Source organism: Salvelinus alpinus, chromosome 10 (assembly GCF_045679555.1).
Source record: "Salvelinus alpinus chromosome 10, SLU_Salpinus.1, whole genome shotgun sequence".
NCBI lineage: Eukaryota > Metazoa > Chordata > Actinopteri > Salmoniformes > Salmonidae > Salvelinus > Salvelinus alpinus.
Window position 1 is genome coordinate 21,911,311 of NC_092095.1, and position 26,509 is coordinate 21,937,819.

At 39.8% G+C, this 26,509-nt stretch overlaps 1 protein-coding gene across 3 annotated transcripts in view; it reads right to left on the reverse strand.

The window, feature by feature from the left end:
- The window catches only part of LOC139531721 (A-type potassium channel modulatory protein DPP6-like), a 341,641-nt gene that overhangs the window by 224,524 nt on the left and 90,608 nt on the right, over positions 1 to 26,509 (reverse strand). The window contains exon 1 of one of the 3 annotated variants that reach the window (XM_071328432.1): positions 16,280 to 16,757. The exons of the other annotated variants lie outside the window; for them this stretch is intronic. Within the exon in view, the coding sequence (XP_071184533.1) occupies positions 16,280 to 16,333 (54 nt within the window). The 5' untranslated portion in view covers positions 16,334 to 16,757. Of the gene's footprint in view, positions 1 to 16,279; positions 16,758 to 26,509 lie in introns of those variants that run through there. 3 annotated transcript variants of the gene reach the window in all.

Here is a 26,509-nt window from a genome sequence, read left to right on the forward strand (position 1 = left end):
TGATACAGTAGCCTACATATTGAAATATAGGCCTAACTAAGTTACAGTTATTAAGACTAAACAGGATGCGCTCTTAGGCCTACAGCTCGATGGTGGTTACACAAGGCTACTATACAAAGCCTACTAATGATAACGACATTACTTATTATAATGACGATCATAATAATTGTAATAATAACAATAAGGAGCTCAAGAAAAGGAGGGTATAGGAGCAAGAGTTGCATATGTATGACAAACAGGTGCTGCTATATTACACTATCATTTTTCTGCCTGTTTGAAACAATGTAAACAACACCAAATAATAAAGACTTTATTATAGAATAGCAAAGATTAAAAACAGCCAAATCTGTGAAATTGCTTTATCCAACATTTTTCCGTTGCATGAGTCTTGGTGCTCACGGAATCAGGCAATTAAACAAATACTCAAACAGGCAACAGAAGCATGATCTGTCTTATTTCTGTAGATATATATGATTTATAAAGCCTGGCACATTTAACAGTTAGGCTATTGAGTATAGACCTAATTAAGTTGAGGTATGCGCTCTCCTCAATTTTCTTATACAGTTGAAGTCGGAAGTTTACATTAATGAGTTTTAATGACTCCAACCTAAGTGTTTCAACCACTCCACAAATGTCATGTTAACAAACTAAGTCGGTTAGGACATTTACTTTGTGCATGACAAGTAATTCTTCCAACAATTGTTTAGACAGATTATCTCACTTAAATCACAATTCCAGTGGGTCAGAAGTTTACATACACTAAGTTGACTGTGCCTTTAACTTTTTAGGGATTGGGGGCAGCATTTTCACTTTGGATGAATAGCGTGCCCAGAGTGAACTGCCTCCTACTCTGTCCCAGATGCTAATATATGCATATTATTATTACTAGTGGATAGAAAACACTGAAGTTCCTAAAACTGTTTGAATGATGTCTGTGAGTATAACAGAACTCATATGGCAGAGAAAAAATACAAACAGGAAGTGGGAATTCTGAGGCTGGTCAATTTTCAACTCATCGCCTATTGAAATCCCAGTGGGATGTGGATCTGCACTTCCTACGGCTTCCACTAGATGTCAACAGTCTGTAGAACGTTGAATGAAGTTTCTACTGTGATGTTGAGCCGGATGGGAGCTGTTTGAGTCAGTGGTCTGGCAGAGAGCCAGGTCCTGGTCACGCGTATTCCACATGATATCGACTTGCGTTCCATTACTTCTATAGACACAAAGGAATTCTCCGGTTGGAACGTTATTGAATATTTATGATAACAACATCCTAAAGATTGATTCTATACTTAGTTTGACAAGTTTATTCGACCTGTAATATAACTTTTTGAAGTTTTCGTCCGAAGTTTGCCTGGACCTGCACGAGCGTTTGGATATGTGTACTAAACGTGCTAACAAAAGTAGCTACTTGGACATAAATAATGGACATCATCGAACAAAACAACAATTTATTGTGGAATTAGGATTCCTGGGAGTGCATTCTGATGAAGATCATGAAATGTAAGAGAATATTTATAATTTAATTTTGTATTTCTGTTGACTCCAACATGGCGGAGAAATTTTGTTTCTATCTGAGCGCCGTCTCAGATTATTGCATGGTTTGCTTTTTCCGTAAAGTTTTTTTGAAATCGGTTGCATTAAGAACAAGTGTATCGTTAATTCTATGTAAAACATGTATCTTTCATCAAAGTTTATGATGAGTATTTCTGTTATTTGATGTGGCTCTCTGCAATTTCTCCGTATATTTTGGAGGCATTATTGAACATGGCGCCAATGTAAACTGAGATTTTTGGATATAAATATACACATTATCGAACAAAACCTACATGTATTGTGTGACATGATGTCCTATGAGTGTCATCTGATGAAAATCATCAAAGGTTAGTTATTCATTTTATCTCTATTTCTGCTTTTTGTGACTCCTATCTTTGGCTGGGAAAATGGCTGTGTGTTTTTTGGACTTGGCAGTGATCTAACATAATCATATGTTGTGCTTTCGCTGTAAAGCATTTTTCTTTTTTAAATCGGACACGGTGGGTAGATTAACAAGATGTGTATCTTTAATTTGCTGTATTGGACTTATTCATGTGTGAAAGTTACATATTTCAAAAAAATATTTTAGAATTTCCCGCGCTGCCTTTTCAGCGGAATGTTGACGAGGGGTTTAGAAGCTTCTGATAGGCTAATTGACATCATGAGTCAATTGGACAATTGGAGGTGTACCTGTGGATGTATTTCAAAGCCTACCTTCAAACTCAGTACCTCTTGCTTGACATCATGGGAAAATCAAAAGAAATCAGCCAAGACCTCAGAAAACAAATTGTAGACTTCCACAAGTCTGGTTCATCCTTGGGAGCAATTTCCAAACGCCTGAAGGTACCACGTTCATTTATACAAGCAATAGTACGCACGTATAAACACCATGGGACCACACAGCCGTCATACCGCTCAGGAAGGAGACGCGTTCTGTCTCCTAGAGATGAACGTATTTTGGTGTGAAAAGTGCAAATCAACAGCAAAGGACCTGTGAAGATGCTGGAGGAAACAGGTACAAAAGTATCTATATCCAGAATAAAACGAGTCCTATATCAACATAACCTGAAAGGCTGCTCAGCCAGGAAGAAGCCACTGCTACAAAACTGCCATAAAAAAGTCCGACTACGGTTTGCAACTGCACATGGGGACAAAGATCGTACTTTTTGGCCATAATGACCATCGTTATGTTTGGAGGAAAAAGGGGGAGGCTTGCAAGCCGAAGAACACGATTCCAACCGTGAAGCACGGGGGTGACAGCATCATGTTGTGGGGGTGCTTTGCTGCAGGAGGGACTGGTGCACTTCACAAAATCGATGGAATCATGAGGTAGGAAAATTATGTGGATATATTGAAGCAACATCTCAAGACAACAGTCTGGAAGTTAAAGCTTGGTCGCAAATGGGTCTTCCAAATGGGCAAAATGGCTTCAGGACAACAAAGTCAAGGTATTGGAGTGGCCATCACAAAGCCCTGACCTCAATCCCATAGAAAAGTTGTGGGCAGAACTGAAAAACCTGACTCAGTTACACCAGTTCTGTCAGGATGAATGGGACGAAATTCACCCAAACTATTGTGGGAAGCTTGTGGAAGGCTACCCGAAACATTTGACCCAAGTTAAACAATTTAAAGGCAATGCTACCAAACACTAATTGAGTGTATGTAAGCTTCTGACCCACTGGGAATGTGATGAAAGAAATAAAAGCTGAAATCATTCTCTCTACTATTATTCTGACATTTCACATTCTTAAAATAAAGTGGTGATCTTAACTGACCTAAGACTGGGAATTTTTACTAGAATTAAATGTCAGGAATTATGAAAAACTGAGTTTAAATGTATTTGGCTAAGGTGTATGTAAACTTCCGACTTCAACTGTACAATTAGGCTTAGCCCTATTCTCACGGGACTAGATTTACTAGAGAATGTTGGTTATGAAAGTATTACTCTAGAATGTCCGTTATTCCAGAGGACGATTCAGACGGGATTCGTTTTTTCCAAACTGCCCCCTGTAATTCTTAATTTTTTTCCAATAAATTGACAGTTATGACAGAAGCCTGGAGGTTTTTTTCTAGGCGTGACAATATTTTAACAAGTCCAGGAGACAACAGGTCTACACTGATAACTCGAGCTAGTTTCTAAACCAAACCAAACCATCTTTGGTATCAATTTTAATTGAGGAAATGTGATTATAATCATTAGGATATTTTTGCGATTCGCAGTAAACGTGTAAATGCCCCCCAGCCTTCAGATGTAAGCTAAACAGTGCATTTGCACTTGCGATGCGTTTTAAGGCTATGGATGCAAAAGTTAACATATAATTTCCAAACCTTTAGGTCAGTTGTATGCTGCTTTGCGATCTATTAACAGCAAGGGTTACATTAAATAGGCACACTATTTTGTGCTGATGCATTTGGCGATATTCAATTCATACGCACAAAACATATTAACAAAAGCATTCACTGTGAAAGTTGATACATGTAGGCTCTTCACACTGTATATAGGCTGTGCGCTGCACATCGTTCAATTTATCGAATCAGTTATTGTTTTTTCTTGCTCAAACCGTGAGCAACACCTGTCAAACTCAGACATTTCTCTCAAAACACATGGATGTCGATTCGCACGGGACTAGTATTATCACGGGACCTTGGAGTTTGCCAAAAAACAGTAGGTTATTCTGTCTGGAATTGTTACTCTCCTGCCATGTACAAATTACTGACATGGCAAATTCGAGCGGGACTAAAATGACAGATATGGTGTTTTGTGCTTGTGCACATTATTACATTATCTGACCAACACCCAGTAAAACTAATCCTGTTCGAATAGGGCTTAACCTGTCTAGGACTGGGGTTCCGCTAGCGGAACTCGTCCCACATTCCACTGAAAAGGCAGAGCGCGAAATTCAATTTTTTTTTTGGAGAAATATTTAACTTTCACACATTAACAAGTCCAATACAGCAAATGAAAGATAAACATCTTGTGAATCCAGTCAACATGTCCGATTTGTAAAATGTTTTACAGCGAAAACACCACGTATATTTATGTTAGCTCACCACCAAATACAAAAAAGCACAGACATTTCTTTCACAGCACAGGTAGCATGCACAAAACCAACCTAACTAACCAAGAACCAACCAAACTAACCAAGAAACAACTTCATCAGATGACAGTCTTATAACATGTTACACAATAAATCTATGTTTTGTTCGAAAAATGTGCATATTTGAGCTATAAATCAGTTTTACATTGCAGCTACCATCACAGCTACCGTCACAAATAGCACCGAAGCAGCCAGAGTAATTATAGAGACCAACGTGGAATAACTAAATACTCATCATAAAACATTTCTGAAAAATGCATGGTGTACAGCAAATGAAAGACAAGCATCTTGTGAATCCAGCCAATATTTCAGATTTTTTAAGTGTTTTACAGCGAAAACACAATATAGCATTATATTAGCTTACCACAATAGCCAGAAACACAAGCCATTTACCAGCAGCAAAAGTTAGCGATCGTAACAAACCAGCAAAAGATATATAATTTTTGACTAACCTTGATAAGCTTCATCAGATGACAGTCCTATAACATCAGGTTATACATACACTTATGTTTTGTTCGAAAATGTGCATATTTAGAGCTGAAATCAGTGGTTATACATTGTGCTAACGTAGCATCTTTTTCCCAGAATGTGCGGATATTTTTCTAAAACTCACCTATTCTGACCAAATAACTATTCATAAACATGACAAAAAAATACATGTTGTATAGGAAATGATAGATACACTAGTTCTTAATGCAATCGCCGTGTTAGAATTCTAAAAATAACTTCATTACGACATCCAGCTTACGTTATAGCGAGAGCGTGCCCAAAATCTGGGCGCTAACTAATAGTACACATGTTCGACAGATATATGAAATAGCATCATAAAATGGGTCCTACTTTTGATGATCTTCCATCAGAATGTTGTACAAGGGGTCCTTTGTCGGGCACAATCGTTGTTTGGTTTTAGAATGGCCTTTTTCCCTCGCGAATTAGCAAGCAAAACTAGCCAAGTGGCGCTAAGCTGTCCATCTTCACCAAACGCAAAGAACGCAACACGTCTAAACTCCCGAAAAAATTTCAATAATCGAATAAAACTATATTGAAAAAACATACTTTACGATGATATCTTCACATTTATCAAATTAAATCAAAGCCGGAGATATAAGACGTCTATAACGATTGCTTTTCAGAAGCCAATACTGGTGACCTTTATGCGCTTCCTGAACAAACGAATTCTGGGGTCATGTCATTCCAAGCTGTCTCTTTTGACCATAGAAAGAGATTGAGACCATTTCACCTCTCACAGCCTATTGACATCTAGTGGAAGGCGTATGAAGTGCATGTATAGTCATAAATCTCAAGCAAAATGATAGGGAGGCCCTGGAACAGAGCCTCGATTTGAGATTTTTCACTTTCTGACAGGAAGTTTGCTGCAAAATGAGTTCTGTTTTACTCACAGATATAATTCAAACGGTTTTAGAAACTTGAGAGTGTTTTCTATCCAATAGTAATAATAATATGCATATTGTACGAGCAAGAATAGAGTACGAGGCCGTTTAAATTGGGCACGATTTTCCCCCAAAGTGTAAAAGTCTATCCTCCCCCAAAGTCTATCCTCAACAGGTTTTAAGGCAAGGGCTGTTTCCTCGTCTCTGCTGTTGCTGGCTCCGCCACATTGTTTTCAATCCCAATATGCTGGTTATTTTTGCTATTATGCATATAGCAACATAGGGAATGGTGCCAATTCTACGGGGCATTGAAGATACATTTTCAGAACCGCGGACAGTGACCATATCCAACGCAGGAGAAAGCGCATTTGTTATAAACTATTAGATTTATTAGTGTCGCAACATTATTTTTTCATAATATAACCATATACAATTTCAGTATCACGTCTTAGAGTGATTGACTGTGCCATCTCTGTGGCTTCCGCAATGGATTAGACCACTGAGACAGGCGCGAATCAGGCAGGTGTCTTGTATACCATGAAAAATAAAAATTGCGACTGCTCGACTAAAGAAATTGGGTTGGTTTGCTAGCGATTAGCAGGTTAGCATTCAGCATGTCACCTGTCAGTCATTGGGGGACAAAGGCTGTTGGGAGCCTGCAGGACAGGTAGAATAGCAGAGCAGGATGCTGCCTGCCTGGCTGCACCTCCCTGGTTTATTACTTGACTGATTTATTTATTTTCGCTGCAAGCGTTGCTGACTGCGGCACGACGCACACGACAAACCATGTTTTATTTGTACCTCCAGATGTCCTGAAATTATGAGTTGGAGGTGGAGAGTGGGAGGAGAGGGAGACAGTATAAAAGTAGAGGATAGAGTGGAAGAAAGAAAGGAAAGAAAGAAAAGAGTTCTGTGTGTTTGTTCAGTGTCACTATTTGTTTTAATTTTTAAAGAATGGAACAATATTTGTAGACACACATTTACAGTATTGAAATATTTTCCCCAGTAATTTACAAGGAACCCCCCGTCTAAATCTATCAAATTCAGTTCACATGTACACTAGAGGTCTCCTCGCGTGCAAAAAGTTGCAACCTGAACAGAACAGACCCAAGGACAATGATTTAAAAAAGGGACCCGGACCCAAACGGACCTGAGAATAATCAGACCCGAACCCGAATGGACCCGACGACAACTAGACCAGACTGGACGCAATTGACAAAAAAACGAATGTTTATCAGCCAAGTACAGTTGAAGCCGGAAGTTTACATACACTTAGGTTGGAGTCATTAAAACTCGTTTTTCAACCACTCCACAAATTTCTTGTTAACAAACTATAGTTTTGGCAAGTCGGTTAGGAAATCTACTTTGTGCATGACACAAGTAATTTTCCAACAATTGTTTAGAAACAGGTTATTTCACTTATAATTCACTGTATCACAATTCCAGTGTGTCAGAAGTTTACATTCACTAAGTTGACTGTGCCTTTAAACAGCTTGGAAAATTCCAGAAAATGTCATGGCTTTAGAAGCTTCTGATAGGCTAATTGACATCATTTGAGTCAATTGGAGGTGGATTTATATCAAGGCCTACCTTCAAACTCAGTGCTTCTTTGCTTGACATCATGGGAAAATCAAAATAAATGAGCCAAGACCTCAGAAAACAAATTGTAGACCTCCAAGTCTGGTTCATCCTTGGGAGAAATGGTACCTCCAAATGCCTGAAGGTATCATGTTCATCTATACAAACAATAGTACGCAAGTATAAACGCCATGGGACCACGCAGCCGCCATACCGCTCAGGAAGGAGACGCGTTCTGTCTCCTAGAGATGAACATACTTTGGTGCGAAAAGTGCAAATCGATCCCAGAACAACAGCAAGGGACCTTGTGAAGATGCTGGAGGAAACAGGTGCAAAAGTATCTATATCCACAGTAAAACGACTCCTATATCAACATAACCTGAAAGTTTGCTCAGCAAGAAAGAAGCCACTGTTCCAAAACCGCCATAAAAAAGTCAGACTATGGTTTGCAACTGCACATGGGGACAAAGATCGTACTTTTTGGAATATTGTCCTCCTGTCTGATGAAACAAAAATAGAACCGTTTGGACATAATGACCATCGTTATGTTTGGAGGAAAAAGGGTGAGGCTTGCAAGCCGAAGAACACCATCCCAACCGTGAAGCACAGGGGTGGCAGCATCATGTTGTGGGGGTGCTTTGCTGCAGGAGGGACTGGTGCACTTCACAAAATAGATGGCATCATGAGGAAAGAAAATTGTGTGGATATATTGAAGCAATATCTCAAGACAACAGTCTGGAAGTTCAAGCTTGGTCACAAATGGGTCTTCCGAAAGAACAATGACCCCAAGCATACTTCCAAAGTTGTGGCTTCAGGACAACAAAGTCAAGGTATTGGAGTGGCCATCACAAGCCCTGACCTCAATCTAATCAAATACTAATTGAGTGTATGTAAACTTCTGACCCACTGGGAATGTGATGAAAGAAATACAAGCTGAAATAAATCTCTACTATTATTCTGACATTTCACATTCTTAAAATAAAGTGGTGATCCTAACTGACCTAAAACAGGGAATTTTTACTAAGATTAAATGTCAGGAATTGTGAAAAACTGAGTTTAAATGTATTTGGCTAAGGTCTATGTAAACTTCTGACTTCAACTGTAGTTCTTCTGGTTGACAAATATGTCTTTATATGTTGGCTAGGCCAATTAAAATCAATAAATTAACCTTATTAGCATAAAATAAATATGCTATAGGCTATGCAGAGCCATGGTCCACTCAGGTCTATCAGTTGTAGTTACATAGAGCCAAGACCCGATGACAATCAAAAAGAACCCGACCCGAGGGAAAAAGTAGAATTTTGGACCAGGACCCGCTTGTGTCCCGGGTCGGGTCTCAGGTATTCGGGTGGACCCGTAAAGACCTCTAACACACTCACACAGACACAAACCTCAGCTTACTAGAAGCACGTCTAGCCGCAGCTTAAAGATCCATACTTGTTTAAAGCTTTGTAATTACACCCCAAAACTTAATCCATTATCTGACGGCTTTTTAATTTGTTATGGTAGCGAGTCACGTCAAATTCTTGACTCAAAGACGATGTAATTGGCCTTAAAACTTTAGCCAACGCTTTACTTTGAAAAAATCTATGCATTTAATTTCTTCTGCCTTGCTCTTTCATATGGTATTCAGGCCAGGAGAAGGAAAGGGTTGTGCGAGTGACAACAAAAGCAACAGGCTGAAAGTCACTATTGATTTGTTTGTGAAGAATTATGACTATAAAAGCCACGAGAAATCTGTCCGGGAGACAAAAGTCCTCTGAGAAAATCCCCTTGTTCAGATTCTATCAGTTGATACGTCTTACATTTTACACCATCTGTCATTTTATAATGAGAGAAAACAATCAATAATGACCTTTTGTGATTTCCACTCCACAGTAATTTTCTTCACAATCCAGAGCTCCTCTCTGTACAGACCATTTCTGGATGGAATACAGGATTAAACTGAACAGAGGGAACCCTATAGCAGTGTTTCTCAAACTTCACCTAGCGGGCCCTGAGACGTTTCACAATGTTCTTGCAGCCCTGAACTAACACCCACCTGACTAGCACACCTTTTTTTCAGGGGGGATTACATTTTTACTAGGATCCCCGGCTAATGATCAATTTTAGAATAAGGCTGTAACGTAACAAAATTTGGGAAAAGCGAAGGGGTCTGAATACTTTCCGAATGCACTGTAAGGGGGGGGGGGGATCATAGATCAATTCCCGAGTTGATTTAAAACCTGTGTTTAACCCTTTATCATGGTTGGTGTCTTGACGGATTTGTCCAAAATCGTGTGACAAAACTGCGTAAGTTGTCGTTATATCATATATTAAGCATTAAATCAGTTAAATTAGACATTGAACATTGTAAGAATTTTGGATCTACCTGTCAGTTTTTTGTATAGAGAACTCAGAAATGCAGTGTAACTCCGTAACATTTCGTGTCTCCTTATCTTACGGGAACTGTAAAAAAATAAATAAAAAATAAAGTGTTTTCATGGGCACACAAATGATAAAACAATTAGAAATGTGATTGCAAAATTGAATGCTTCTAACTGAAAGAATCCCTCACTTTTATCTTAATACCTAAATTGATACTGTCATCAATGTGGTTCTTAAATAATGATGCATAATACTTGTTTGATGCCATTTGGTGTCTAGCTGATTAGTTACGCTGTGATATTTTCACACATCATCATCTGATCCAGGAAGGAATTTTACGAATGACAGTCAAGTGGCGAACAGCTTTTGTGATAGCGTGCACTATGGAATGTCCAGAAGGAACGCATGGAATGTCCAGAATATTTTGCTGTCTCATTCGTTACGCCGGTGAAAACAGTTGTACCTAACTATTCCTATTAATTATTCTGCATATAATGACAAAAAATTGTATAGCCTAGTGGGCTTATTCATAATATCATCTGGTAATGAAATAACATGACACATTTTAAACAATACAAGGGGCAATACAATTGAAGTAGCATACGTGAACTTGAATTTGGAGCTCAGAAGTACTGGAATAGGCCTACTGTACCTTGAAAATCAGACATTTCCTCAATTTGGTGCTTGAAAAGTCCTTGTAATTATTGTAGCCAATTTATAAGTTCTCCTGCTCCCTTATAATTATCCGTGATTTAAATTTGATCCGTTTTTGTGAGAGATGTGACCACTTTCGTTTGTTTCCCACCGCTTCAATTGAAGGGTGTTGCGCTACTCTGTTGCGGTAAAACCATGTGTGGTCAATATGAGGATGACAACATCTAATTTTGGCTTATACTTGGCTTTCCATAGAAATCCTTCCATTAAAAAAAGGAACCTGGTTTTTGGTCACTTTCTCATTATAAAAACAGCGATGGTGAGATTCAAATGGTGAGATTAATGCTACCGCTAATCATGGCTTTATTATGTGCCTGCGTCGGCCACATACTGTACAGTGCCTTCAGAAAGTATTCCTACCCCTTGACTTATTCCACATGTTGTTGTGCAACAGCCTGAATGCAAAATTCATTAAATATATTTTTTTCTCACCCAACTACACACAATACCATAATGACAAAGTGAAAACATGTTTATAGAATTTTTTGCAAATGTATTGAAAATGAAATACAGAAATCTCATTTACATAAGTATTCATACCCCTGAGTCAATATGCGTTAGTTTCCCCTTTTGGCAGCGATTACAATTGTGTCTCTTTTCACACCTGGATGGTACAATATTTTCACATTATTCTTTTCAAAATTCTTCAAGCTCTGTCAAATTGGTCATTGACCATTGTTGGACAACCATTTACAAGTCTTGCCATAGATTCTTTTGGGGAATGAATCTGTATTTGAAATTCACTGCTCAACTGAGATACAGAGATGAGGTAGTTATTCTATATTATGCCTTATATGTTTATTTTATTTAACCTTTATTTAACTAGGCAAGTCAGTTAAGAACAAATTCTTATTTACAATGATGGCCTACCCCGGCCAACTTGGGGTATGTACAATTATATAAATTATTAGTCCTTGAAAATTACAATTAAGTGCTTGAATTTGACTTGTCAATGTGTGTATGAACCCTGCTTCAAAGATGTATAGTCCTAGGTCTATGTTGTTGTATAGGTGGAGTTATGGGCCAATTTGCATATATTCACTTCTATTCCTCCAAGTACACGTGAAACTGCATGAAAATCATTTTTACTTTTGTTTCAAACCATTTTGAAATGATGATCCCAATGTCACACATTGGCCGCATTATTTATAGAAAGACCCACATACAAAATCAAGTATTTCACACACATTATCTAGATGCTGACTGTTAGCACTTGGTGGCCTACAGCAGCAACCTAAAAGAATAGGCTTTAGATGAGGCAGGTGAACCTGCAACCACAGCACTCTAATAACACTTGACATGAGATCCTCTCTAAACATTACAGGGATATGCCTCTGAATATATACAGCACACAGGCGGTTGGTGGCACCTTAATTGGGGAGACCGGCTAGTGGTAATGGCTGGAGCGGAATTAGCGTTACGGTATCAAATAAATCAAACACATGGTTTCCATGTATTTGATGCCATACCATTCACTCCATTCCAGACATTATTATGAGCTGTCCTCCCCTCAGCAGCTTCCACTGATACAACAACACCCGTCTCTTCTGTAGATGGTATACTGAACAAAAATATAAATGCAACAAATTCAAAGATTTCACTGAGTTACAGTTCATATAAGGAAATCAGTAAATTGAAATTAATTAATTAGGCCCTAATCTATAGATTTCACATGACTGGGCAAGGGGGGGGCCTAGGCCCACCCATTGGGGAGCCAGGTCCAGCCAATCATAATGAGTTTTTCCCTCAAAAGGGTTTTATTACAGACATAAATATGCCTCACCACCCCCCCTCTCAGAAATTGCTAACATATGAACGTTATCGGATGTTAGCAAGTTATTGATTTCATTTTAGCCATTTCCTGGGTAGCTTATCAGAGATAGACATAATTATGGAAAAGAACAAACAAAGCAAGAAAAAAACATTCAATCAGTGTGTGTGTGTGTGTGTGTGTGTGTGTGTGTGTGTGTGCTGCGGGGTTTAACCTATGAAACCCACAGGCTTGGCTCTGTCATCCCTTCCAGGCTTTTGGGAAGAGTTTGGGAGGGTGGACAATGAGTCTGTCATAGTGGATGTAAGCAATGTCCCCATGCGCTCTGGCAGCTTTCATGGCTGGGATAAGTTTTTTCTTCTTCTGGCGCACAGCTTCGGGATAGTCCTTGTTGAGGAAGATGTATGTTCTTGTCAAGTTCTTGGCTCTTTCCAGAACAGCTACCTTGTCCTTGAACATCAGGAATTTGACTACTATCGTCCTGGGCCTGGCACCTGGGCCGGTGGTGGGTTTTCCAGTCCTGTGGGCGCGCTACACCTCAATCTTCCTGTGATCCATCTTCAAATTCCCCATTGATCATTTCCCTCACTTTGTTCTCAGACTCTGTCCAGGTCTCATGTGGAGATTCTGCGATCCTTGATTGTCCCTCAAGATAAATCAGATTTCTCTGTCATTGTTATCATGGATTCACATATAGAACTGATGTCCTTTGTCAATAACTTACATATATTTTTCATCTTGCTGTTCTCCTGTTTAAACTCATTGAGCTGATCCTGGGAGAACTATAAACTGTTCTTCAGGTCCTGGACCTCTCTGGTCAGATCATCCATTCTTTTATTAGTTGACTCCATCAGTATTTGGATAAAACACTTGAAGCTATTTTCTTGTTGTTGTAACAACTGCATGTAGAACTCTTTTTGTTCATTTAAAAAGTGAATTCACCTGTGATAGAGAGACACCACTGTCCTCAACGGTACTCATACTGGCTTTGGTCTTTGTCATGGTAGCAATGTAGGCTACCAATGTAAGCTACGCTGTTGTTAATCCAAGCAGTTCCAGATTGGGAAGGTCACAGGGCAGATGGAAACAGCAGCAAACAGCAGGGATCCAAACAGTCACGCTCTGGGGACAATCAGGGGTCCTAGCCGGGCTGTGTACAAGCTGCTAAGGTAACCTGGCTAGCTTAATAGCTAGCTAACGTTATTTAGAAGCTAGGCGCCAACGAGGGAACAATGAGGTACTTCTCTGAAGCGAAATAGATCTGCTACTGTCCCTTGAAAATACAGTGAACGTCCAACACCTTAATTTGACGTTACATGTTGACAATTGTTTGAATATAAATCTGTTAATTTATAGTTATTTTGCAAAAGAAATCCACAAGAAAGATACGCGTTTCAATGCATGCCACGCATTTCAATGCATGGCATCGGAACACCTAGCACACCTGACCAGCACACATGATTGAGAAACAGCTTCTATCTCAAGGCCATCAGACTGCTAAACAGCAATCACTAACTCAGAGAGGCTGCTGCCTACATTGAGACCCAATCACTGGACACTTTAATAAATTGATCACTAGTCACTTTAAACAATGCCACTTTAAATAATGTCACTTTAATGATGTTTACATATCTTACATTACTCATATCACAAGTATATACTGTATTTTATACCATCTACTGCACCTTGCATATGCCGCTCAGCCATCGCTCATTCATATACTTATATGTACATATTCTCATTCACCCCTTTAGATTTGTGTGTATTAGCTAGTTCTTGGGGAATTGTTAGATTACTTGTTAGATATTACTGCACTATCGGAACTAGAAGCACAAGCATTTCGCTATACTCGCATTAACATCTGCTGACAATGTGTATATGACCAATAAAATTGTATTTGATTTGATTTGATTGGACTAGTAAAGGGCTTGACGATGATTAGTTGACAAGTTGAACCAGCTAGTTCTCAAATAGATCATGTAAAGGCTGAAGGTAACTGAGGAGAGGTTTGGGAAATGCTGCCCTACGACACTGGCCGTCAATAGCCACATCTAGTCCTGCATCTGTCCACCCTAGCAGAAACCATCTCAATTCCAAACGACTACATAACAACCACAATTCCTCATCCCAGAATACATCACCACGTTCCACTCCCAAATAAACCATCAACGAACGTCTCTAAACCCGGGACTTCTCCCCACCTCGGAGTTAAAGCATGATCATTGTTCAAAGAGAAAGATCTCCGTCTGAGCTGGGGCACTATATTTCATGGGGGCAAAGGCTTGGAGTACTGTAGCGTGAGAGAGACCGAGTGGAATTAGACACATTAGCTGGGAAATGAAACGTCTTAACAAAAAAGGAATGATGTTACTCGCTCGGGAAGGTAAGAGGGGGGAATGTGAAGCTTTGTATTAAAGCTGGCACATCAATAACCTACAGGCCTCGCCATATTACATCAGGCTGCCATCGGGCTCGAAGTCATCTGGGGTGTATTGATTACGCAAACCACTTACAAACCAAACGAACGCAAACAGAGCAAAACAAGAGTTTCTATTGGACAAATTCTGGTAGGCCCATCCCTGTTTAGTTTTCTTCAGTCTAAGAAAAGTTTTGCAGCAGAGTTTGCGGAATGAATACACCCCTGATCTCAGTAGTACCAAAGCCGTGAACCCAGGTTTAAGAACAAAAGGGATGCCATGCAGTGGATCCTGGTTGATCACATTAGTGACATATTAACACTACAGAACCTACTACGTGGATGGAAGCAACATCATGGTTGTCTGGCCAAGAAATGAAAGGGTTTTTAAGCACATCCAAATTAATAACAGGAGCTGGACAAGAAGATCCAATACATAGAAAACACATTTATAGATTTGTTTAAATAAATGTAATCTCATGGACTGTCAGTCTTTACATACATAGCTCTATCTATGAATTGGAGAGTGGTTACATATCCCAACAATGTTACTTGTTCTGCTTTAAACCAACATGGCGGGGCTCCCATTGAGTTGAAACACAGGATTGTGGCTCAAAACTACATCTCAGTCTACAAACCAATCTACTGAATCACTTTCACAAGAAAAGGATTGAAAGTCCAACCAACTAGAGAGAACTCCATAAGACTCACCACCATAAAGAGAGTAAAAATGCTAATACACGGCAGTCCTGACTCATTACGTCGAGACAAAGAGGGGCCCAAATAAGCAGATAAATACATAAATAGGACTTTTTAACGATTTAACAAGGCAGCTCAAGCCCCTGACTGAACTCCGACCTCCAGGAGCCTTGAGAAAGGGAGGAGAGTTATGAAGGCTATCACTAAGGAGTACACCTGCCCATGACCGTGCCAAATGCAAAAAGCTCCTGCGTCACACTCTGGTGCCTAGCTATGCCAAATGCATCAAGGTGTGACTCTTGCTCATAATTAAAAGCTGAATATCATTTAACTCAAAAAGCATAATAAAATATTTTTTAATAGTGAGCAAGTGATACGCTCCATTTTCTTTGGATTTTCTTGTACTTTTTTGGCTGCACCTCGACTTATTGAAGAGCTGTCCACTCCTCTCCAGGCTATGCCAATGGAAAATATATCACCCCATTTGAACTCCATCGCCTTTGCATGCACATTGAGTGAATACGGCAACAACTACCGCTTATGATTGTCATTAAGAAAGGTGTGATGGTGCAAATCATTTTCATGTAGTAATCATAAGAGAACAAGCAATATTTTCAATATGCAATAACTTACAACTCCACAATTAAAGAGCACAGAACAATTAAAGAAAGCTCAATGTTACAATATATAGGTTAGGGTGAGCCCTTACCTTTTCTGATTTAGAGCAGGTGGCATTCTGTTGCATCTGCGTAACTATTAGCATGGCTGATTCGAACACAGGGTTCTTCAAAAAGCACTCCTCTGCCTCCCTCTCCCTCCGTGTGATTGAAGTCTTCGGTGTGGAGTGGGAAGATTAGCGTAGCCCTCTCTCAAACACAGACACTTACACTCAGGAACCCCCTGCTGGCTGGCACACTCCAAGCTGTACTTTCTCTCTCCAGTGAAACAATCACACCACGACAAGGCTCCTGTCTTCTGGGTTGCGCAATCTGTTTCAGAGGGGCAGCTTTGGAATGTGTGTGTGTGTGTTTTAGCCTCTCGCTACTAGTAGTCTTTCCTGCTCCCCCCCTTTTTCTCTCGCTCTCTCCCACTCTAGCTCTTTCTCCATCCCTCTTTCACTCTCTCCCCCAGTCTCTCGAACCTTGTTATCGACTCTCGATTCCCTCGCTTGGTCTATCCGTCTCTGTCTATCCAAGTCCTTTCCTCCAACTCTTGACTCCCACCCTTGTTTTCCTCCCTCTTCCCCCCTCTCTACTTAAAGCTCTTTCCCATAGGATACTGACTGTTTTTTGGTGGGTTCAGCACCTGAGCTAAATTGGAGCTTTGCGCCTAAGCTGCGGGCTAGGTATAGAAAAGGCATCTGTCAGAATGCACAGCCAAGAGTGTACGATAGCAACTTTAGTGAGCCAAAAGTGTTATTTTCTTTTCTTTTAAAGTGTGGGTGTGTGTGCACGCTCGCATGTATGTGTGCACAGTGACTTGTGGAATGAGAGGGATTCACTAATAATGTGAGAGAGAGAGGGAGAGTCAGTGTATTTGACTGAACAGGAGGGTACTGATTTGTGTGAGTGTGTGTTTCCATGAGTGTCCATTTACATGTATGTTGCCACCTGCCAAACTATGGATCAATTCAATCAGTCCCAGTGGTGGGCTGTGATAAAACTCCAGTGATATTTATGCGCGCAGCCTCACGCCTCGTAAATGACACCGCCTCCTCCGAGGATAGGTCCCTGGCGCAATACGAGATGTTTTATTTATGTAGCATTTAAGGCTGCGGCGTGGCGAGCCAAAGTGCCAAAATAAAAAATAAAAAACAATTTACATCAGTGCAACCTGGCTGCCTTAGCGCAGGTGCTTCCACTAAATAAGGGGCATGAGGTTTGGAGGAGTGGGGATGAGAGAGGGGCTAAAAGGTGGACTTGGAAAATATTGAGTTTCTTCCCAAAGATGAGGGAAGCACATGTGTCTGTAACAAGTAATCTCAGCAGTGGCAAATAACATCTGAAGAACAAAACTGGAGAAAAAAAATGACAGAACACCAAATATATTCTGAAAGGTTTCAAGTAGGGATGTGAGGCTTATTTAACATTTAAACAGACATTTTTGTATCGGTTTTCCCATTAAGTAAAATACATACAATTCCATGTGAATTCACAATGCAGCTGTGCTGCTACCAGCAACGGTTTGGGTCTCACGGTGCATCCCTGTCAGATGGTGAAGCATTGCACCTGTACTACCATTATTGTACCTCAATTCCAACTCGCAAAGTTTGCATTTCCTTCTCATTTAACTTCTCAAAGTATTGCCATACAGGACTTTGCTAGTGTCACTTGCCTTTCTCTGTCATTTTTCTAACTGCTAACGATGATGATGTAGTGGTGGAGAGTCGACTCCAAAATAATTAATTCCTCGACTCATTGCATGTCGACTCCCGCTGTCGACTCCCATTTCTTTCTATTTTTCTTTTTTCCCCTTTTTTTTCTTTTACCCCCTTTTTCTCCCCAATTTCGTGGTATCCAATTGGTAGTAGTTACTGTCTTGTCTCATCGCTGCAACTCCCGTACGGACTCGGGAGAGACGAAGGTCAAGAGCCATGCGTCCTCCGAAACACAACCCAACCAAGCCGCACTGCTTCTTGACACAATGCACATCCAACCCGGAAGCCAGGCGCACCAATGTGTCGGAGGGAACACCGTACACCTAGCGACCTGGTCAGCGTGCACTGCGCCCGGCCCGCCACAGTCGCTAGTGCGCGATGAGACAAGGATATCCCTGCCGGCCAAACCCTCCCTAACCCGGACAACGCTGGGCCAATTATGCGCTGGGCCAACTTGCATCTTTCATAGTGAGCTAGCGAGGGACGGGGTGAGAGAGGTGGGGCACAGTATAGACAGGTTCGGCCACCAGGCAGACAGAGTCAGAACTGTGCACTAGCAACTTCAGTAAAGCAGAACCTATCATCAATGAATAGGCTAGGATATTGAGATGAGCAAGAGGCAACACTTTGCTCTCACACAGTCAGTCAGTCAGTCACACAGTATCTGCCCATGTGCACGGGTTCACTTCACGCTGATTACAGCGTGGTAGCCAGGGCAACAAAACAGAGAAATTGAGCCTCACGGTTTAAACAGTCTCAGTTGTTGCGGAAATTGACCCACTATGCTGTTTACTTTCTGCATCTATGTCATTTTTTTAAATAGTTTTTTCAGTTAGGGATTTTTCTTAAATTAAGGATCCCAATTTAGTTTAAACGTTTTAGTTACATTTGGAAGTGGCTCATCAACAATGTATTGAACCACAGCATTATCGGACAGCAAGATCTCAGTAAGCCCATAAAGTAAATCAATTATAGATATTTAGGTATTAGGCCCAAGGCCTTGGATCTTTGAAAGAGATTTGGAGAAAATCCTGCAGCACAATCTCAGCAGGTCCATCTGGCAGCCTGACACAGGTGCAAGCACAGCATTTTTCTGTGGGAGGTCTGAGTTGGGAAGTTGACACAGCCAATAGCTGGGGCAGGAAAAGGCACTTGCCTGGAAAAATTCAAATTAAATATTTAAGAATAGCTCAGGTCTCTGTGAATGAGAAATATGAGTATTCATAATCTTAGTTAAAAATATATTGAGAACAACTGAATTGAACATTTTATTTTATTTATTTTGTTGAGTTAGTATTAATGTATATAGCACATATCATCAGCTACTGTGTCTGAAAACACATCCCCCTTATCGTTCTCCACCTTGACTAGTCTATTAAAAGTGTTGTGCAAATGTTGAATGTTCTCACTTCAACGTTCACTCCGTTTCAACTGATTATTTGTTACTTTTATTTTCTATTTTCTACTTATCTATTTTTTACTTAACATTTATTTAAAAAATAATTTAACTTCATAAAGCATTGTTGGTTAAGAGCTTGTAAGTAAGCATTTCACTGTAAGGTCTACTACACCTGTTGTATTCAACGCATGTGACAAATAAAATATAATTTGATCGGTTGATTACCATAAATCCAGTGAATCTCTTAATTACAGAGCAACATATTTAGAAAATGACTGAGTGCTCTGACAAAGTTTAAGATAGCGTCCAGAACTTTATCGAGCATTTAAATGTTCCATTCCAAGGACTGAGCACCCCTTCAGCAGTGCAGTCAATAGTATGTATCGCTTAAGAAAAAGGCTGGATTTGAACACAAACAGAACAGTGAGGGGTAGTGAAAGAGCAGGAGTGTGTTTGAAAGCAGAGGCTGCTGAGTGTTTCAGATGTTAACTATGGGATTGTTAACAATCCCTCACTTCATAGGTCTCCCTGTTCACTTTTTTTCATTATTGAACACAGACTCACCAATTCCCATAGTTTATGAGACTGGGGTGAGGAGACAAAATGAGAAAAATCCCAAGGCCTAAAGAGGCACTGAAGGCAATTCCAAGATATTGTCTACCAGGGTTAATTCTGAAGCAAAAGGCACGGGAGCGCGAACTGTCACTCCATAGACAGCTAGGATAAGTGAATATAATTATGACATTATTAATGAGCATATTAAATCAAGATCGAAAGTGTTCTGGTCTCCATAAATCAAAAGCTGGCTGTTTTGGATGAAATGACTAAGAACATTGCTGATCTCAATATCGCCCTCACTTTCAATAACATATGCGCAAAGAGAATAAAACGCTAAAGGGCACTCACTGTTGACAAACTGGAAATCAAAGTAAATGATGTTGTCCGTGACAACAGAGCCCTTAAAGAGACAGTGCCGGATACAGACCCGTAGTATGCGGGATAATCTAATAATCTATACTGAACAAAAATAGAAACTCAACATGCAACAACTCCATTGATTTTACTGAGTTACAGTTCATATGAGGAAATCAGTCAATTTAATAAATTAATTCATTAGGCCCTAATCTATGGATTTCACATGACTGGGAATACAGATATGCATCTGTTGGTCACAGATACATAAAAAAAATATTTTAAAAAATGGGCCTCACAACGGGCCTCAGGATCTCGTTACGATATTTTTGTGCATTCAAATTGCCATTATTAAAATGCAATTGTGTTTGTTGTCCACAGTTTACACCTGCCCATACCCACCCCACCACCAACATGGGGCACTCTGTTCACAACATTGGCATCAACAAACCGCTCGCCAACGCGAAGCCATACACGTGCAGTGCAGTTGTGAGACCGGTTGGACGTACTGCCAAATTCTCTAAAACAACAATGGAGGAGGCTTATGGTAGAGAAATGACTATTAAAACCTATTAGGGATAGGTGTTCCGCTAGTGAAATTGCAGAGCGCCAAATTCAAACAGAAATCTCATAATAAAAATTCCTAAAACATACAAGTGTTATACATCATCTTAAAGATAGACTTCTTGTTAATCCAACCACAGTGTCAGATTTCAAAAATGCTTTACGGCGAAAGCATGCCATGCGATTATCTGAGGACAGCGCCCAGCACACAAAACATTACAAACAGTAACCAGCCAAGTAAGAGTAACAAAAGTCAGAAATAGCGATAAAATTAATCACTTACCTTTGATGATCTTCATATGGTTGCACTCACAAGACTCCCAGTTACCCAATAAATGTTCGTTTTGTTCGATAAAGTCCCTCTTTATATCCAAAAACCTCCGTTTTGTTAGCGCGTTTTGTTCAGTAATCCACTGTCTCAAACAACATCCGGTGAAATTGCAGAGCGTGAAACTCAACAAAACAGAAATTCTCATGATAAACATACATAAAACATACAAGTGTTATACATCATCTTAAAGATAAACTTCTCGTTAATCCAACCGCTGTGTCAGATTTCAAAAAGGCTTTACGGCGAAAGCATACCATGCGATTATCTGAGGACAGCGCCCAGCTAACAAAACATTACATACAGTTACCAGCCAAGTAAAGAAGTCACAAAAGTCAGAAATAGCGATAAAATGAATCACTTACCTTTGATGATCTTCATATGGTTGCACTCACAAGACTCCATGTTACACAATAAATGTTTGTTTTGTTCGATAAAGTCCCTCTTTATGTCCAAAAACCTCTGTTTTGTTGGTGCGTTTTGTTCAGTAATCCATTGGCACAAAGCGCGGTCACAGCAGGCAGACGAAAAATCCAAAAAGTACCATAAAAGTTAGTAGAAACATGTCAAACGATGTTTATAATCAATCCTCAGGTTGTGTTTGTCAAAAATAATCGATAGTATTTCAACCGGACAATATCTCCGTCAACAGAAAAGGAAAAACCAGAATGCGTGCTCCCGGTCACACGCAGCAAACATCTCTGGAAATGTCCACTGTCCACTCATTGAAAGTGGTGTTTCTCCCTCATTTTTCAGAGTAAACGCCTGAAACAAAGCCTAAAGACTGGCCACATGTAGTGGAAGCCATAGGGATTGTGAACTGGGTCATAAGTCTTTGTATGGTGGATAGGCTTTCAATGGAAAAACAGCCATTTCAAAATAATAGCATTTCCTGGATGGATTGTCCTCAGGTTTTCACCTGCCATATCAGTTCTGTTATACTCACAGACATTATTTTAACAGTTTTGGAAACTTTAGCGTGTTTTCTATCCAATACTACCATGCATATGCATATCCTAGCTTCTGGGCCTGAGTAACATGCAGTTTACATAGGGCACCTTATTCATCCAAACTACTCAATACTGCCCCCGTTCCCAGAAAGGTTAAATGATCTGGCAACAGCTCTGGTGGACATTCCTGAAGTCAACATGCCACTTGCATGCTCCCTCAAAACTTGAGACATCTGTGGCATTGTGTTGTGTAACAAAACTGCACATTTTAGAGTGGCCTTTTATTGTCCCCAGCACAAGGTACACCTGTGTAATGATCCTGCTGTTTAATTAGATTCTTGATATTCCACACCTGTCAGGTAGCTGGATTATCTTGGCAAAGGAGAAATTCTATCTATCAGGGATGTAAACAAATTTGTGCACAAACTTTGAGAGAAATAAGCTTTTTGTGCGTATGAAATGTGGGACCAACACTTTACATGTTTATATTTTTGTTCCGAGTAGAAACCCTGAGTTTATATCTACTAAACTGAACATTTCACAAGACCAAGTACAAATAATTACATTTTCGTGAGTACATAGAATGGGAGGCACATCGCATCATGGCTCGCGCCCCATAATAGCTTGTTCTGAGCACTTCATGGAAAATCATGGTTCAAAGAAAAGGAAGAGAGCTCAAAAGGCACAAACTATGGAATGTACAACCAGTTGAACAAAGAAATCTGAAAAATACAGACAAATGAGTTGACAACAAAACTGTAATGATTCCCCGGTGAAGGAAATAATTTGTTAGGGGATTTCAATACTGATGCCTGCAAAAAGGATAGCCCAACCCCCAGTGTATTTATGGACTTACGTAGATCACTTGCTCTGACCCAAATGATAAAATATCCCACCATGGTATGTGAAACAGCGCAGAGTACAATTGACTTAATATTGGTGTCTGATATACCCAAAATTTCACAGAGTGGAGTAATAGTCTACTGAATCAGTGATCATTTTATTCCAGTTTGCACAAAGAGGGTTTTTAAATATATATTTAAGTGTCACAAAAATGTTCGAATCAGAGGACTCAAAAAATACTGTGTTGAAATGTTTAGGGAGCAAGTGGGTAAAATTGACTGGTCACCTGTGCTGGATAGTGTAGGGGTAGACAGTGCCTGGGAAGCCTTTAAATGTAGATTCCTTGATGTAGTGAATGTGATGGCTCCCATTAAGACGGGTCAAGGTAATGCAGAGATCTAGCCCTTGGTTTAATCATGAGATTCTAGAATCTATCTAAGCAAAGAATAAGGCCTTTGATAAATGTAAGAACTCTCAAGAGCAGCCTGATTTTGTCCTATATAACAGAAATGAAGCAAAGAACAGGATGGATGAAGCTAAGAGTGGTTACTTCGCTGATAAAATAATTGAGAACAAAAATGACCCTAAAAAGCGTTGGAAATAATTTAAGGAACTAGTCTGTAGTAGTACTACCAAAAACAAACTAAACACTATTGGACTGAACATCAGGGGGGAGATGGTAAGTAAAAAAGCAGAGGTTGCCAATGAATTCAACAATTTCTTTTACTTCTGTTGCCAGCAAGCTGGTTAGCAAGCTGCCCACCAGTTCATGTTTGTATGGAAGCGACCAAGTCAATAAGTATTATGCCAAATTAGGGGTTCAGCCAAACTCTTACTTTTGCAAAGGTAGCAACAGCCAAACTAGCCAGTATGGTAGCAGAGCTTAAATGCTCCAATGCCACAGGCCTGGATAATATTCCTGCAAAGTTTCTTAGAGATTCTGCTGAGCAAATTGCCCCTTGTATTACGCATATTGTTAATCTCTCTCTTGAACAAGGCATCTTTCCCAGGGACATGATACACGCTAAAGTTATACCTCTGTATAAGAAGGGGATAAAGTCTGACCCTGGGAATTATAGGCCTGTATCTATCCTCAGTATAACATCAAAGACCCTGGAGAGAGTTGTACATAGGCAAATTATGAATATGTCTACAAATGGTTTTGTAGACATGTGGTTTTTGGTTTTCAGTCAGGTTTTAGAAAAGCATACTCCACTGATTCATATCTACTTTACTTGAGTGACTATATCAGGAAAGCAATAGATGAGGGAAATCTCAGTGGAATGGTACTGCTTGACCTACAGAAGGCCTTTGATACAGTTAACCACTGGCTCCTAATCTCCAAACTGGAGTCACTGGGGTTAAGCAATATCCCTCTAGGCTCGGTAAAGTCCTATTTGTCAGGTAGGGAGCAAGTATTAGAGGTTAATGGTTCACTGTCTCAGGAAAAACCCATGAATTGTGGCGTTCCGCAGGGGAGCATGTTGGGTCTCCACTGTTTTTACTGTATATAAACGATATGAAATATGCTTGTTCTTGTCGTCTTTTCCTTTATGCAGATGACCCTACATGACTTCTGGTGTCTCACAAAAATAAAACTATGTTGGAGAGCATACTTAGCACAGAGCTGACTAACATTAACAAATGGCTTGGAGATAATAAGCTATCTCTGCATTTAGGTAAATCTGAGGCAATTATTTTTGTGTCCAGACCTAAATTGTGTAGGTCCTCTGAAATTAGTGGAGTTAGGGGGTGATGTGCTAACTACTAAAACCTCTGTTAGCTACCTGGGATGCATCCTTGATGAAGCTTGGGAGGTGTGACCATGGCCACGAAAGTGCTAGGGAATGTTAATGCCAGGACTACGTTTTTGGCTAGAAAGTCCAAGCTGCTTGATAAAGGCTCCATGAGAGTACTAGCCACTGACCCCATTCAATGCTATTTTGACTACACAAGTACTTCCTGGTTGGGGGCTTATCTAAGCTTATGAAGGGGAAGCTCCAGATAGCCCAGAATAAGCTGATCAGGATTTTATGGTTGAATTAATAAACTAAACAATAGCAAAAAATACTTGTCACTATGGTGGTTGATAAACTGTACATCGATCGGCCGCTATATAGAGATGCCAAGGACACACCATGGCTCTTCTGATGGGTCACACCGTGGCTCATTTTAGGCCTAACCAGAGCATACTGCACATGAGTGTGGCATGACAACATGTTTTTTTATTTAATAATTTCATGGACTATATTATGGATTACAGTAATAATATCTCAGAGACATCAAGACTGCTCCATTGCTATTCTAAATAACACAAAGTCCCCATAGAAGGGTCAAATAATGGAACACCCAACACTATCCATGGTAGGGATTGAAATAAAAAAAAACAGGAAAATAATAAAATATAACAATTGATGAAGAAATAAACTACAACTACACTATACCATTCAAGATAAGGAATGTTGTAAAATAATTTGTTTTCGACTTTCTATTTATAGTATTTATAAATAGATAAAAGACAGCATTAGAAGAAAGGGCAATTAATGATATAATACATCTTCAAAGATAAGGAAAAAGCCCAAAATAAGGCAGGAATGAACATGGTAGAGATAAAAACACAGCAAACAGAGGACATAGAAGAAACTACCAGTGTATATATGGGGGGAGTGTGGTTGTGATGGAAAATGGGTTGTGTGTTTGTAAAAGTGTGATGAGTTGAGTGAAAACGGAAAATAGTTGCAAAAGCCAGAGCCAATGTGTGTCTGCGAGCAGGAGTTGTCACAGATAGAGTTTTGAATTTTGTGGTATACAATGGGATATACAATTTAAAATAAATTACAAATATAGTTGATTTATTTATTGTCCTATCATGATGGAACGGTCCCCTACCCTATATCCTAGACACCCACCTGAGAGACCCACACACGAAGGAGAAGTCCTTATCTGTTTTATAGGCCTACTGTTTAAAAAACAAATATATATATATTAATATATATTTCACCTTTATTTAACCAGGTAAGCTAGTTGAGAACAAGTTCTCATTTACAACTGCGACCTGGCCAAGATAAAGCAAAGCAGTGCGACAGAAACAACACAGAGTTACACATGGAATAAACAAGCGTACAGTCAATAACGCAATATAAATAAAAAAAAGTCTATATACAGTGTGTGCAAATGGCATGAGGAGGTATGGCAATAAATAGGCCATAGTAGCAAAGTAATTACAATTTAGCAGATTAACACTGGAGTGATAGACTGTACTGTACTGTAAGCAGCCTATATGCAGCAAAGGCAGAAAGATAAACACGGTCAGAGACCCAACTTGTAGTCCACCTGTGTCCACCTGTGTTCAATTCAATTGATTGGACATGATTTGGAAAGGTACACCCCTGTCAATATAAGATCCCACATTTGACAGTGCATGTCAGAGCAAAAACCATGAGGTCGAAGGAATTCTCCTGTCACACCTGTCACACCTGGGGAAGGGTACCAACACATTTCTGCAGCATTGAAGTTTCCCAAGAACACAGTGGCCTCCATCATTCTTAAATGGAAGAAGTTTGGAA